Below are 13,594 nucleotides of genomic sequence, written 5' to 3' on the forward strand. Positions count from 1 at the left end.
GAGAGGAGAGTAGTTAGGAGTGAGGCGGGCCTTCGGGTCTTGTAATTTGCTGCACCTCGCAGTGGAGCCCTCGCGGCCTAGAATGAATGAACTCCTTGGCTATCTCATGGCTTGCTTGTCTAGGGTGAGTGCATATGTGGAAGCGTCATTGTGTTAAGTGTCTGTGTAGAGTAGAGAGTCTGTCGTCGTTTACCTCTAGGTAGTCAAGCATGTCAAAGTTCCGTCTGTGTCTCTGTCGACGAGTGGTTCGCATAATCACCTAAGTCCCCACCCCACTTTGATGTTGTAAGCATAGAGATCACGTTAGGGAGGGAACCGATTGTAAACTTCATGGGATCGATCTATCTACACACAGAGATTGATTGTGCCTCAGCATCGGCTTTCATTTTATTTATACTAAGGTTGATTTCATTATAACTACTTTCATTGTTTAAGGATCTATGATTAATAGTCTCACTTGGGTGTGGATTACCCCCCACAATTGCATTCTATTTTATTAAAAAAGTGATTCATCCCTTGGTGAATTTAATGTTAATTTTATTAATTGTTGTAGACTTAATCGTTTTAATTTATTATTTTTTCTCTTTAGTTTATCAAATAATAAGTTGAGATTGACTAATAACCTAAGGGAGTGGATTACCCCCCACTTTGATTTTTCTTCCACCCTTATTTTCTCACATACTTTGGTGGATACTAATCCCTTTCATGATGGATTTGTGACACAGATTGTACATATAACATAATATTTGCAAAAATTTTAGTATTTCTGAATCTAGATGGATGTCTTTGTTCCTAGGTAAAGCAATAACATGCCAGGGAATACAGGCATTACCTGTCTACCCAACTAAAACTATGATGTTCTAACATCTAGTTTTTCTTGGATGGTGATAGGTAAGTGGACCCTGACCTCGAAGCCCGGACAACCTGATGGATTCAACCATTTTGTACTAGTTGTTTATATATTTTATGTACACCCATATAATGATAAATTCTTATCTACCTTTATTTGAGCATTGTGTGCTGTGTTGTTAAAAGGTTTTATTTTATTTAAAAACACACACACACGCACGTGCGTGCGCATGCGCGTGTGCGTGCACACACACACACACACACACACACACACACAAGCTTTCATCTTGTGAAGATAATAGAAAGCGGCGGCAGTTGGTAAAGTCTGCTATTCTGGCAGAGCTGAGGATAGGTGGGGTTGCAGTTTGTCCCACAAGAGGGAGCTCCTCTAAGAGACTCGACGCAGTTTTCATAGGCCTAAAAACTATATACAATGAACTTGCAACATTTTCATTTTCACTTGTAAAATATTTGCTCTCAATTTTGTAAAATATGCAAAAAATTAGGCAATTTAGTTATATTTCTTAAGAGAAACTTCAAAATTTTGAAACCCCAAGTTTTGTAATTTATTGAGAAAAATATTTTATGTAAACAGTGCTCTAGGGAGGGCTAAGTGGCCTACGCCAAGGTTCGACGTGGGTGGATGATTAATCTTTGCCGTCCGATTTTGTCCTTTTCTTAGTGGGAATGTGCTCGTCCAAAAGTAACCCGAGTGTTAGTTAGATTGTTCGTTAGTCTATTGCGGTGCAGCAAACTGGGTGGGGTATTTAAAGCTTTATGGTGCACATTGTGAGCCATTAGATTCCTAATGGTCTGCAAATCACGATTTGGCAGACTATCTAGGGCCCTTGGATTGAGCTTTAGATTTAACAGTCTACAAATGGCGCATATTGTGATCCCTTGGATTAAATTTTAAATATGGATTGTTGCATCGTTGGATCAAAGTGTATGATTTAACTCGCCCATAATTGCACTAACCAACGGGTGAACCCCCTCTTTCGACCCTCCACGCAGGGGAATAAGTTGGGAAAATGTGTGGAATCTAGTAGGTGGTCGTGAGTCAGATTCCGAGCACTTTCCTGCCTGGACCGACCCATTTCCCACCACGTAAAGGTCTGTGGTGGTCGGTGGAGATTTAAATCTCCGCCATTCGAGGCTGCCCGATTATATTAGACGAAATTACCATTATCATTAACGTAACCTAAAATTGTTAACCCAACCTGGACTATCGTCATGCATCACTTGCAAGAGCCGCTCTAGAATCCCCTCCTCCGATCCATTCCCCGGGAATGGATTAGGGGATTTGGGGCTCGAAAGTTCCGACTCCTCCCTTGGTTCATTCCCCACGACATAAAGGTCTGCGGTCGACTGTGATCAAATCTGAGCCGTCCGATTAGACTCGAAAAAACTTCTTCTGCATCGGTGACACGGGTTGCACTTTCATGGAGAAGGGAAAGTAGAAAATGGCGAGCGGGCGGGCATTTTCTAAATGGGAAAGTGGGACTCCCCACCTGTCCCTTCCGTCAAAGGCATGCCACGTGTTAAATTCTAGATTCGGGCAGATAATGCGGGCAGCGAGAGGATTACCATTCATCAAAAGTGTTGAACGGATGGCTGAGATGGAGTGTCCCCCATGACGATCCGAAAAGAGGCTCGATGGTGGGGCAAGTTCCTCCCACAAGAGCGAGATATTGTTGGAGAAGGTGCCTAAGCATTCTCGGATACAATAATAATATACAAAAGGCAGAGGGCTATGAGGCAAGTGGTTGCATTTTGCGCTGATTTATCAAAAGATGGAGTTTCCTGCACCACCCAATCTCGCCAATTCCAACACTTCCCGTTGCCCATCTCCCTTCCTCTTCAGCGTCCATCGAAGACCCTCCTGCCTTCCGCCCCAACACCTCTCACATCCAGACTCAGTCTCGACTAGTTCTAGCTCCGCTCAGCCCCTACCCACAACCAGCATTGTCACTCGGAATGCGCCCCTTTCCAGATTCAGACGGAAGACCCTTTTTTTACTGGATGTTCCTCCCCTTTGCTATATCGGGAAGAAGCCTCAGCCTTCCGCCCTTATGGGTTGGATGCGCTCGCTGTTTTCCGACATCACTGCCAATGAGCCTGTCATTGCAGTAAGTTTTCGCCTGTTCAATATGTTTGCGTTTGAACTTGGTAAATTCACGTTTCGACAATCGATCAATGTATGATTGGTAAATTCGCGTGTCAATGACCCTGTATTTGTAATTGCAGTAAAGTTTTCGTCTCTACAATCGGTCGATGTATACTAGTCATTAGGGAATTTGCCAATTTATATTTTCCCAATTACATTAATTGTTTCTTTCACGTGTTTTTACCGTTCCATACAGTTGGGCCTCTCTTATATAGAGAGTGAAGAGTCACACATGAAAAGGTGTGTACTCCAAAGTGTATGTGCATGAAGAGGTGTGTACCCCTTGTGAAGGGTGTGATCCTTGATGAGAGGGTACATTACAATGGTAGTGTCTCTTCAATAGAATGTCTCTTGTGAAGGGTTGTGTCTCATAGAAAGTGTCCCGTCGAAAGGGCATACCTTTCCATAAGTGTCCATTCATTAAACCATCCATAAGTCTAAGGTATGGAAAAAGAAATACGTCACAGATCGTGACATCCCCTCCCACTCAAAATAAGACCCAAGTAGAGATAATGAACTGATAGAAAATATCACGGTAAATTCTAAAAATACTGCGGTAAAATGCCAGAGCATTTCTTTCGGAACTTGGTTGACTCTTTCAATCTGTCCATCTGATTCTGGGTGGTACGCTGAATTGAACAGTAGAGTTGTACCCAAAGATTCGAACAGTGAAATCCAAAAGTGACTGGTAAACTTAGGATCTCTGTTGGATACGATATTCTTGGGCAATCCATGGTGTTGGAAGATGTGTTGTATGAAGAGTTTGGCGATGTCCGAAGCCTGTGCACTTCTTTTGCAAGCAACAAAGTGTGCCATTTTGGATAATCGATCAACAATTACCATAATTTGAGTGTTACCTCTGGAGGTTGAACATCCTTGTCATGTGGTACACAGACGCGATCTTGATAATACAGAAGGTCGTTCGTATAAGAATAGGATGAGAAAATCTTTTGTTCGAAAGTCGAAGGTTGACCTTTCAAAAGAACTTGTATTGCCGTACTGAAGTCTTTATCATTGAGATACTTCCCTTTGAATGAATTCGGAACATCCACAGATAATGTAGAGATTACCATAGTTGATGCTAGAGTTAACGTGCTGAGAGCATCTGCAACTACATTGCGTAGTTCTCGAATGTACTCAATGGGCATGCGAAAGTTGGCCAGAAACTCAACCCAGCGTGCTTGTTGAGCGTTCATGACTGGCTGAGTAAAGATATACTTTAGAGAGTGATGGTCTATCTTGACCACCGAGTCGGCTCCCATGAGATAATATTTCCAAGAGCGATAAGCATGTACAATGGTAAGAAACTCCTTATCATAAACCAGGGTATCGGGTTTGGATATCGGAATGTTTATGGCTGTCAAAAGCAAGAACTCTGCCTTTTTGCATCAAGGCTGCTCCTGTAGCGATGTCGGAAGCGTCGGTCATGACCTCAAATGGAAGGTTTAGGTCAGCAATAGCCATAACTGGTGTGGTAGTGAGTGCTTGCTTGAGTTGTTGGAAACTATACTCTATTTCGGGAAGCCACTGAAAAACTACTGTGTTTTTCAATAATTTGGACATAGGAGCTGCGATCTCGGAAAACTTATAGACCTTTGTATGGGAGAAGTTTGCCGGACATCATGAACATTCTTAGGAGTAGGCCAGTTTCGGATTACCTCGACCTTCTTGGGATCCATAGAGATGCCTTGAGCTGAAATAACATGTCTTAAATATGCTCGTTGGGGAGAGACTAAAATGAAAATGTTTAGACTTCACAAGCAGTTGTAGCTTGAATGAAGAGATTTTGGACTACCTTTTGATTAGCCTTCTCCTTTAGTGCTAGCCTTCATCATGGCTGAGTCTGCCCTTCACCTCCGGAGTGCCGACAGAAACTCAGTACGAAGACTTTGTATAAATGGATGCTCAAGTATGTGTGGGGGTGTGGATTTGTATGTGTGAGAGCATATTTTTATACTATGGTCTACACCCACTGTTGGGCACTGATGACGTCAGTGGGGATGTCATAGTAGCTAGTCCTTGCTATGCATGATGGAGTTTATGGTTTTCAACCTTGTGAGTGACTATCATGAGATTGAAACTGCACTATGTTGTGTTTTTAGAGGATGAGTTTGGAAATGTTCCTGGATTCATGTAGGTCTATTCGAGTTGGGTCTTGAAGAACTCACTCTTCTCAACGTTGATATAGAGAGAATTTGCGCGGAGAACTTCAAAAACTTGGTGAAGATGTTGTTTGTGCTCATGTAGGGATCTGCTGAAAACGAGGATGTCATCGAGGTAAACGATGACGAACTTATCGAGGAAAGGCCTGAAAATGTCGTTCATTAGTGTCATGAATGTGGCCGGTGCATTGTTTAACCCAAAAGGCATGACCAAACATTCATAGTGTCCATACTTTGTTCGAAAAGCCGTCTTGTACTCATCGCCTTCTCGTATGCAAATTTGATGATAACCTGAACGAAGATCAATCTTTGAGAATTGTGTTGCATGTAGAAGTTGATCGAAGAGGTCATCGATGCGAGGCAATGGATACTTGTTTTTGATAGTAAGCTTGTTGAGGGCTCGGTAGTCGATGCAGAGGCGCATTGACCGATTATTTTTTTCCACAAGTAGTACAGGAGATCCGAACGGATTGTGACTGGGCCGAATGTGTCCTTTGTCGAGTAGTTCGGTCACCTGTCTTTGGATTTCTTTATTTTGAGTGTAAGAAACCCGATAAGGAGGTTTCGACGGTGGATTATTGCCGGAAATAAGCTCAATTGGGTGATCCACTGGTCGTCGAGGTGGTAATTGCTTTGGCAATTCCTGTGGAAAAATATCCAGGTAGGGTTGGAAAAAAGGTTGGTTGAGGTATTCAAGAGGATCCTTTGTTGGTGTCTCCTCTACTGCCGTAACCAACAGAATTGAAGTCTTTACTTGATGTTTACGAACCCACTTCTTTACTTGTAGGGCAGAGGCACTTGGGGTTGAAGGAGAGTCCCTAGAACCAGTTAGCTCAATAAGTTTTCCTTGGTGGACAAAGTGGATAGTATGGCTGCAAAAACTGATTGATGGATCATAGTCGTAGAGCCACTGTTGTCTGAGTATGACATCGTACCAAGAAAGAGGCATGATGTTGAAGTTCAACTTGTCCGTATAATGTTGGATGCGAAAAGACAAGTTTTTTATCCTGGTGTTGCACAAGAAGGTAGTTCCATTTGCGAGTTCAATCTGATAGTCCATGGGACTAAGACTGGTGGTGAACCGAAGTTTTTCGACCATAGAACTAGCTAGGAAGTCATGAGAGCAGCCACTGTCGATGAGGACAGTGACCGTTGTTCCACGAATCGATCCTTGGTTACAAAGTACTTGAGTGGCTAGGGAAGGTTCGGGGTTGCTGGCAAGGCTCATGTGGATGCTATTTGCCATTCAAACAGCTTTGCCTTTCTTGTCTTGTGTTGGGGAAGCATCTTCTGTTTGGGAAGTGCTAGGTTTCATATTGGAATTTTGCTTTGGTCACTTAGGACAATCGAACCATCGAAGTTCGCATTGGCAGGTATGAACTGCTTACGGAGCACATGTTCAAAACGTTCCCATGTTAACACGCTTTTGCCGTCCTTTAAGCGTTGTTGCCACCATAGGAAAGCTGTATCCTTGAGGAGGGAGGCTGCCAAGGCAATCTTTTTGCCTTCAGTGAAGTCAACAGTATCAAAGTACATGCGCAGTTTTGTGAGCCATTGGTCAACTGTTCGGCGGTTTCGTTGACCAGTGTAAGCTTCCGGAAGTTTAATGTCAAGTCTTTTAGTTTTGGAAGCTTGGAGTAAGGGGTAGAGGGCACGGAGTTCAGTGTTTTCTACCTCTAGTGGAAACGAGTCCACGTAGTTGTCCGGTGGTATCGTGTCACTTTTGGAGTTGTTGGACTTTCTGGACTAAGTTGGAGATGCTGTCTTGAAGCTGAGAAATTTGAAGTTGAAGTAGTGCTTCGCCTAGTAAGTTGACTTCAGGGGTCTTTTTTGGACTTGAGTCGCTTATCTCCGGAGAGGTTGCACGCGAGTGTTGCGACATATCTGAGGCCCTTGTGAGAAGAGCACGAACTTGCGCTCTAGTTTCTACCATTCCTTGAAGAAGATGCGGGCTGCTCCCTGAGGTTGCTCATGTTGGAGGGGGCTGGCGAGGCACGATGGAACCACCCGTGGAAATTTGGTAAAGGAGGTCCTATCTGAGGTAACACTGGTGATGCCGAAGTGGGTGTTACTGCTCGTGAGAGTACAGGAGTAGGTTGCAGAGTCCATGGATTTGAGAAGGGATAAGGAGCTGCTGTCGGGAGCGGAGGATATCCAGGAGAAGGAGTGCCTTCAGAGTGTAAATACTGTCTTGGGGAAGGTAAAACCTGTGTAGGAGGATATCTGGGAGCTGGAGGAGGTGGAGAGTACCCTGGAGATGCTGAAGCTGAGGGGTAAAAGTCTCTCCAAAGATGGACAGCAAACTCGTGAGGAATATCGGGTTCTGGGTATCTACGTGTCTCGTGAAACACAACCGGACTGTGCTGAGGAAGTAATGTAATTGAGGTGCCTCATGCAGAAGATATAGGATGTGGTCCAAGTCACTGGAAGGGCACGTGACACAGAAGACCCACAATGCAAAAGCTCCGAAATGGGCTGGTTGTGCAATCTGAACACGATATTGTGTGATAGATGATGCCTGAGGTGTCCTTGAAGGGACTGAGGAATTACCAGGGGTTTCCATGCTTTAAGGAGGGGGCTTTCATTTGCTGTAATTTGATAATGAGCAGCAAATAACAATATGAAAGAGAATCCTTAGAAATAGAATGGAAAGAATCCACCTGGCATAGATTAGATCTGCCAGAGTGTGCTGAAAAGCGTGTACCAGCGGTGGGCTTTGGGCTGGAAAGAGTACAGCATCAATTGCGAGTTGAAGGAGGTCCTGAAGTCGAGTTGGTAGAAGACAAAAGTCAGGCTTCAAATTGTGAAATTAGGGTTTGCTGTAGAGGGAGGCGATTCAGTGACCAAACAGTCCAGTTGTGGGCAGAAATATGTCGCCAGCAATAGCACGATCAACCAGTTGGGGCTCGATCTGTTGATAGAGGCAAGATCTTGGAAAAAGATGGATTGGTTGAAGTGATTTGCAGTAGAAGAAGATGGCGAATTTCTGGCACCTATGCCTTGTTTGCTTTAATCCGGGCAGCAAGATGACGATAGAGGCTGCAAAGGGGATCTGTTTGAACAAGAGGTCTTGTATGCAGGTATGCAAAAGAGCTGGCTGACGCAGGCAATCGAGAACTATGCAAGATGGAGGCCTGACGAAGGGCACGGCTGGCTGCAAGAAGATGGCACAATCAGGTACGGCAGAAATAGGCAAAACAGATTTTTGGAATTTGCGTTTTGATTCGGCGCCTATTGCTAGGTGGTGGTTACCAAATATTAAAATGTGGGTTTAGAGAACCCTTGGGTTGTCTAGGATTAGGCCTTGGTATAGGGCTGGTTGCCCTTTTTAGGCCCTCTAGGCACCCTTTTGTAGGTTGGTGCTTGGTGCCAAAAGGTGTCTATTCTAAGGGGTATGACCCTTGAAATAGGTGTACCTTTTCATGAAGGGGTGTAACCCTATTTTAAAGAGGGGTGTCCCAACACAAAAAGATGTCCCCTTTTTTTTTTCCACGATGGGGTGTGTCCCTTGGGTGAGGAGTCAAAACTCTTCATCAAAAGGTGCGTCCCTTGGTTTTGGGATAGCCCAAGCACATCAAAAGACATGATTTTTGTCGTGTCCATTCACATCAACTCGTGATGTGAGGGAGGTGGAGAGGCCACTGATGACTTTAGGTGGGGTTGGCGCTAAAAATATTTATGCTCATTCTCTCCATCTCTTCCATGCACAATGTGCATGGATGTCCTTTTAAAGGAGAAATATGTATCACATAGGCGCTAGAAGGTGGGGGGCATTTCCTACAGGCAGGAGCGAAATTTGCTCTGATACCACTGTAAGAAATCCTAGATTTACTATATTTAGAAATGTGCTAAGGAACAGAAAGGAGACTGAAATATCAGAGAACAAGGAATATTTGTATTACTTGAGTGTCTGTAGTGTCATCCATACAGTTGGGCCTCTCTTATATAGAGAGTGAAGAGCCACACATGAAAAGGTGTGTACTCCAAAGTGTATGTACATGAAGAGGTCTGTACCCCTTGTGAAGGGTGTGACCCTTGATGAGAGGGTACATTACAATGGTAGTGTCTCTTCAATAGAATGTCTCTTGTGAAGGGTTGTGCCTCATAGGAAGTGTCCCGTTGGAAGGGCATACCCTTTCACAAGTGTCCATTCATTAAATCATCCATAAGTCTAAGGTATAGAGAAAGGAATACGTCACAGATTGTGATATTCACATTTCGACCTAGTTGGAATAAAATGAGATTCTGTGGGTCTTTAGAAACCTAGTATAGCTGCTTATGCTTGGGCACTGATGACGACATAAGTGTTGCTTTGCTTGCTTAGTATGTCTTGCTTTTGTTTTTCATAAAAGTTTTTGTTGTTTACCTCTTTTCTCTTCTCTCTCATTTTCTCTTTTATTTTCTGTGTAGATTTTTGGTCTTTAGAACAACAAAAAATCTAAATTTGTGGACTTATTCTAGTCTTACAAAGGTACATCGTGGTTAATCTATCAACTATTAATAACCCGTAGTCATGACTTTTGTGCATTCTAGGAAAATTAGCAATGAAATTCATAGAGATACTTTTTCACTTGCTAGATGGGATCTCTTGTGGATGAAGCAAGCTGTCCAACCTAAGACTGTTTGCATTAGTTTCTTTGTACTCTTGCATTGAACATCATAATCTTGGACGTCCTTACTCATACCAAGCTAGAAAAACTCTTGCTTAAGAAGAGCATCAGTTTTCTAAATTCTCGGATGTTCCACTCTCGGATTATCACGACACCTGTACACAAAAGTTGGCACCAAGTGTCTTTATTATTTGGAATATAATGTCTACCCTTATAGAGTGGATAAGCACTTACTATGGTATATTGTCCCCACGTTTGTCCTTAGTGAGCGATTGTAAGCGAGACACTATGACTTGTCTTCGAACATGTTACTACTTTTAGCAACTTTTGGTATTTATTCTTCAACCTAGGTAACCTCTATAGGGCCGTTTTAACGTGGTCTCTTTGGGAAAGGCTCCCTTACTCATACCAAGCTAGAAAAACTCTTGCTTAAGAAGAGCATCAGTTTTCTAAATTCTCGGATGTTCCACTCTCGGATTATCACGACACCTGTACACAAAAGTTGGCACCAAGTGTCTTTATTATTTGGAATATAATGTCTACCCTTATAGAGTGGATAAGCACCTACTATGGTATATTGTCCCCACGTTTGTCCTTAGTGAGCGATTGTAAGCGAGACACTATGACTTGTCTTCGAACATGTTACTACTTTTAGCAACTTTTGGTATTTATTCTTCAACCTAGGCAACCTCTATAGGGCCGTTTGAACGTGGTCTCTTTGGGAAAGGCTCCCTATATTTTTTGCCTTCCACGCAAGCCTCGCAGACACCTTCAATGCTTGCTATCGGCAGAGGTCCATCTTTAGCTATCTGTCTTTTTTTTAAAATATTAGTGAATTGATTCGGGACAATCCATTCTCCTCCGCTCGTCACGCCAACATCTCACCGGTCTCCTTTGATTTGGCCAAGAGTTCTTGATCATTAAACTACACCTTCATACTGCCACATGTCATTGTCCTTGTAGTCATTTAACTCCTTTGATGTGCGGAATGATTAAGTTTGCCGTAGTTGGACAATGCTGCTTTGTCTTCTTACTTTCCGACTTAATCTGGATCTGCTGTTATTGTCACCTTCCTTGAGCCATCCTTGACATCTTTGGGCCTGAAGTCCATTTCCATTGTCACACTTCCAGAATTTCCTTGCTACAAAGTGGCTCCAGAGCTTGATCTTACATATAGGATAACTCCCCGTATCGGGATGGGCATGTGAGCGGCCTTCAATTTGGAAATAACAAGGACAGAGATAAACCACAGCAAGAACCAAAAGAACACGTGCACCTGTCTTGAATCTTCAAGGTTGGAGGGACACGTTCCTTCACTTGACCACAAGAGCTACTCCGCTGGCTCTAACAGAGGTACTGAAATTTCAGCCTGAACACCAGCGGACAGATGTAGGAACTCTCTCCAGTCAAACTCAAAGTAGAAGCACACAAACTGATCCTCACTCATAAAAGTACAGCAGAGAATATATGGAAGTACCAGTCCACAATAGTGGGAAAAACACTGCTCAGGTGAGCAACAAATTTCCAGCCAAGGCTGGGATAACCACTGCCAAAATAGGGAGTAGAACTGAGCTCTTCTCCCCTTCATGGGTTGCCAAAGGGAATGTCTGTTTTTTGCTTTCTTTTTTGGCTTCATTTGTGCTGTGGGTTCTCTTGTTGCTTCAATGGAGAGAGAGACAGAGAGAGAGTAACATGTGTTAATTTCAGTTGATCAGGTTATGGATGGTGAGCGGGGCAATGAGTACAGAAGGCGCTTGCTGTCTACTTATAAAGCAAATCGGAATACATTTGTGCCCCTTTCCTCTTCAATGAATAGACGAACATGGAAGGGTGATGATGCAGACCTTCGGGAGGCTTTCCCGCATATAAAAATCTTTCTGAAAGACTGCCATATCCCGGTTAGTGATGGTATCAGCAAACAATTGTGAGGTTTAACTGCTTTTTGATTTTGAAGGCTTCTTTTTAACTGGTAAGCTTATCATGGTTCTTGTTCTGAGCATTTGAGTGGAAGTTGATGGTTGGCCTTTGCAGTCATTACACAGGGAAAGGTCCTTCTTCAGTAGCACTCTTTGATCTGTTAACAGGCTGTGATATTTTGTGCTCAGGGTCCATTATGCTTTTTGGTAGTTATGAGCATGTTCAGTCTCCTTGTTAGCCATAACATTGCTGTTATACGTGAGATGGTCTCCTTGTTTGTACACGATCCATGGCCATTTTAGCAACTAGGGTAGCCTTTAAATTTCCTTAAATAGGCTTCCTTTAGAAAGAATCTACAAGGAGTTTTCCTTTAGAAAGATGGTCTCCTTGTTTGTACACGATCCATGGCCATTTTAGCAACTAGGGTAGCCTTTAAATTTCCTTAAATAGGCTTCCTTTAGAAAGAATCTACAAGGAATTATTTTTTTTGGCCTTTTGCCCGAAGGGGTTCACCTTATAAGCATGTAACATAGTACCTTAGTTAATGGAGGGTGATTTTTGAAATTAAGGGACTTATATGTCATTTATATACATGCGGGGATTTATAAAGTATGTATCTAATGAGGGGATTTATAAAGTATGAGGGGATTTATAAAGTATGTATCTAATGCAATAAGTTTGGTATAGAGGTGGGCTTTTAAATACATCATGCAAAATGTAGAAGGTGTGAAAAGTTAGGGGTACAAAAGTCACATTTTAGATATAGGGGTATTTCAAAATGTGGTCATGGGTGATATATGGAATTTTAAAAGAGTGAATCCCCCCATCCACTAGCCTTTTGTCCTACAAAATGGCAAGATCGGAGTTGGGGGATGGAAGCTTGGATTGAGATTTTTGGAGTAGAGGAGAGGTTTGAAAGTGAAGAGAGAGACTATGCTTTTGACTCTGAAAGCTCACAAAGTGAGGTCTGCAAAGGAGATCTTTAGTCATATAAGTCATGAAATCTTTCAGAAGGAGAAGCCTTGTGATAGAAGTGCTTCTAGTCACTTAGCAACTCAATTTTCAATAGATTGTTATACTTATAACAATAATTGGGATTTTAAAAGCTCGAGCATTATTTACATACAAGTACAGCAAGTGTTGTTGCTGCCAAGTCTTTTCTTTGGGGGAACATTATATTGAATGAGGGACATGAATATTCACACACTTTACTCGAGGATCCTTGAAAACATGTACTACATTACATGTAGGTGAATGCAAATTCCAATGACACAGATTTTCTGGTAAATGTTCCACATGTTTTGAGTCTTTCCATCAGAAGATCCTAGGAATTATGGCTTTTGTGGCCAAGTTCTGCTATTTTCAGTCCAACGTATGTATAGTCTTCATAAGCATTGCGGCTAGGGAGTTATGAGCCGTTTAATGAAAACTCCATGCAGCGCCGTCTTCCGCACCCCTGCCACCTCCCTGCTTCCAACTCCTACCCCTCTTTTTTTAATACTTCCAGAAATTTCAATCGTGGTTGAAGATTTGTAGGATTGTTTCTAATTTTCCTGTTTATAGGATTGAGTTGGATGGAAATGAGAGCTTATGTGGGAATGACATGGGACACTGTTCGAAGTCAGGTGAGACTGATGGCTTGCTGTTTAAGAAGGAATTGGAAGGCAATATGGGCCATTCTTTAGTCCAACCTGTTTCTTGATTTGCTTTTTATATTTCCCAGTCTTCTGTTACAGGACCAGTTTCTTTAACTAATGTCAGTCACTACACCGATATGTTGTTCTCCTCTCAATGTTCTGCTTACATTGTTAGTTTATGCCAGATTTTGGAGGCATCGTTGCACAGGAATTAGCTGGGGAACAGATGCTTTTATGCATCCCCTTTTCCTC

General features: G+C 42.7%; 1 protein-coding gene across 2 annotated transcripts in view; it reads left to right on the forward strand.

Annotated features, from left to right (window-relative positions):
- Positions 1-2,620: 2,620 nt before the first annotated feature.
- LOC147899149 (5'-3' exonuclease family protein) overlaps positions 2,621-13,594 on the forward strand; it is a 34,995-nt gene continuing 24,021 nt past the window's right edge. The window contains exons 1-2 of one of the 2 annotated variants that reach the window (XM_087378711.1): positions 2,621-2,978; positions 11,504-11,686. In XM_087378711.1, the coding sequence (XP_087234837.1) occupies positions 2,643-2,978; positions 11,504-11,686 (519 nt within the window). In that variant the 5' untranslated portion in view covers positions 2,621-2,642. Of the gene's footprint in view, positions 2,979-11,495; positions 11,687-13,594 lie in introns of both variants that reach the window. The other variant, XM_087378712.1, reaches the window with a different exon arrangement.

The sequence above is a fragment of the Dipteris shenzhenensis genome, chromosome 8 (assembly GCF_047967505.1).
Source record: "Dipteris shenzhenensis isolate YYH24624 ecotype China chromosome 8, Dip_SZ_1.0, whole genome shotgun sequence".
Lineage (NCBI taxonomy): Eukaryota > Viridiplantae > Streptophyta > Polypodiopsida > Gleicheniales > Dipteridaceae > Dipteris > Dipteris shenzhenensis.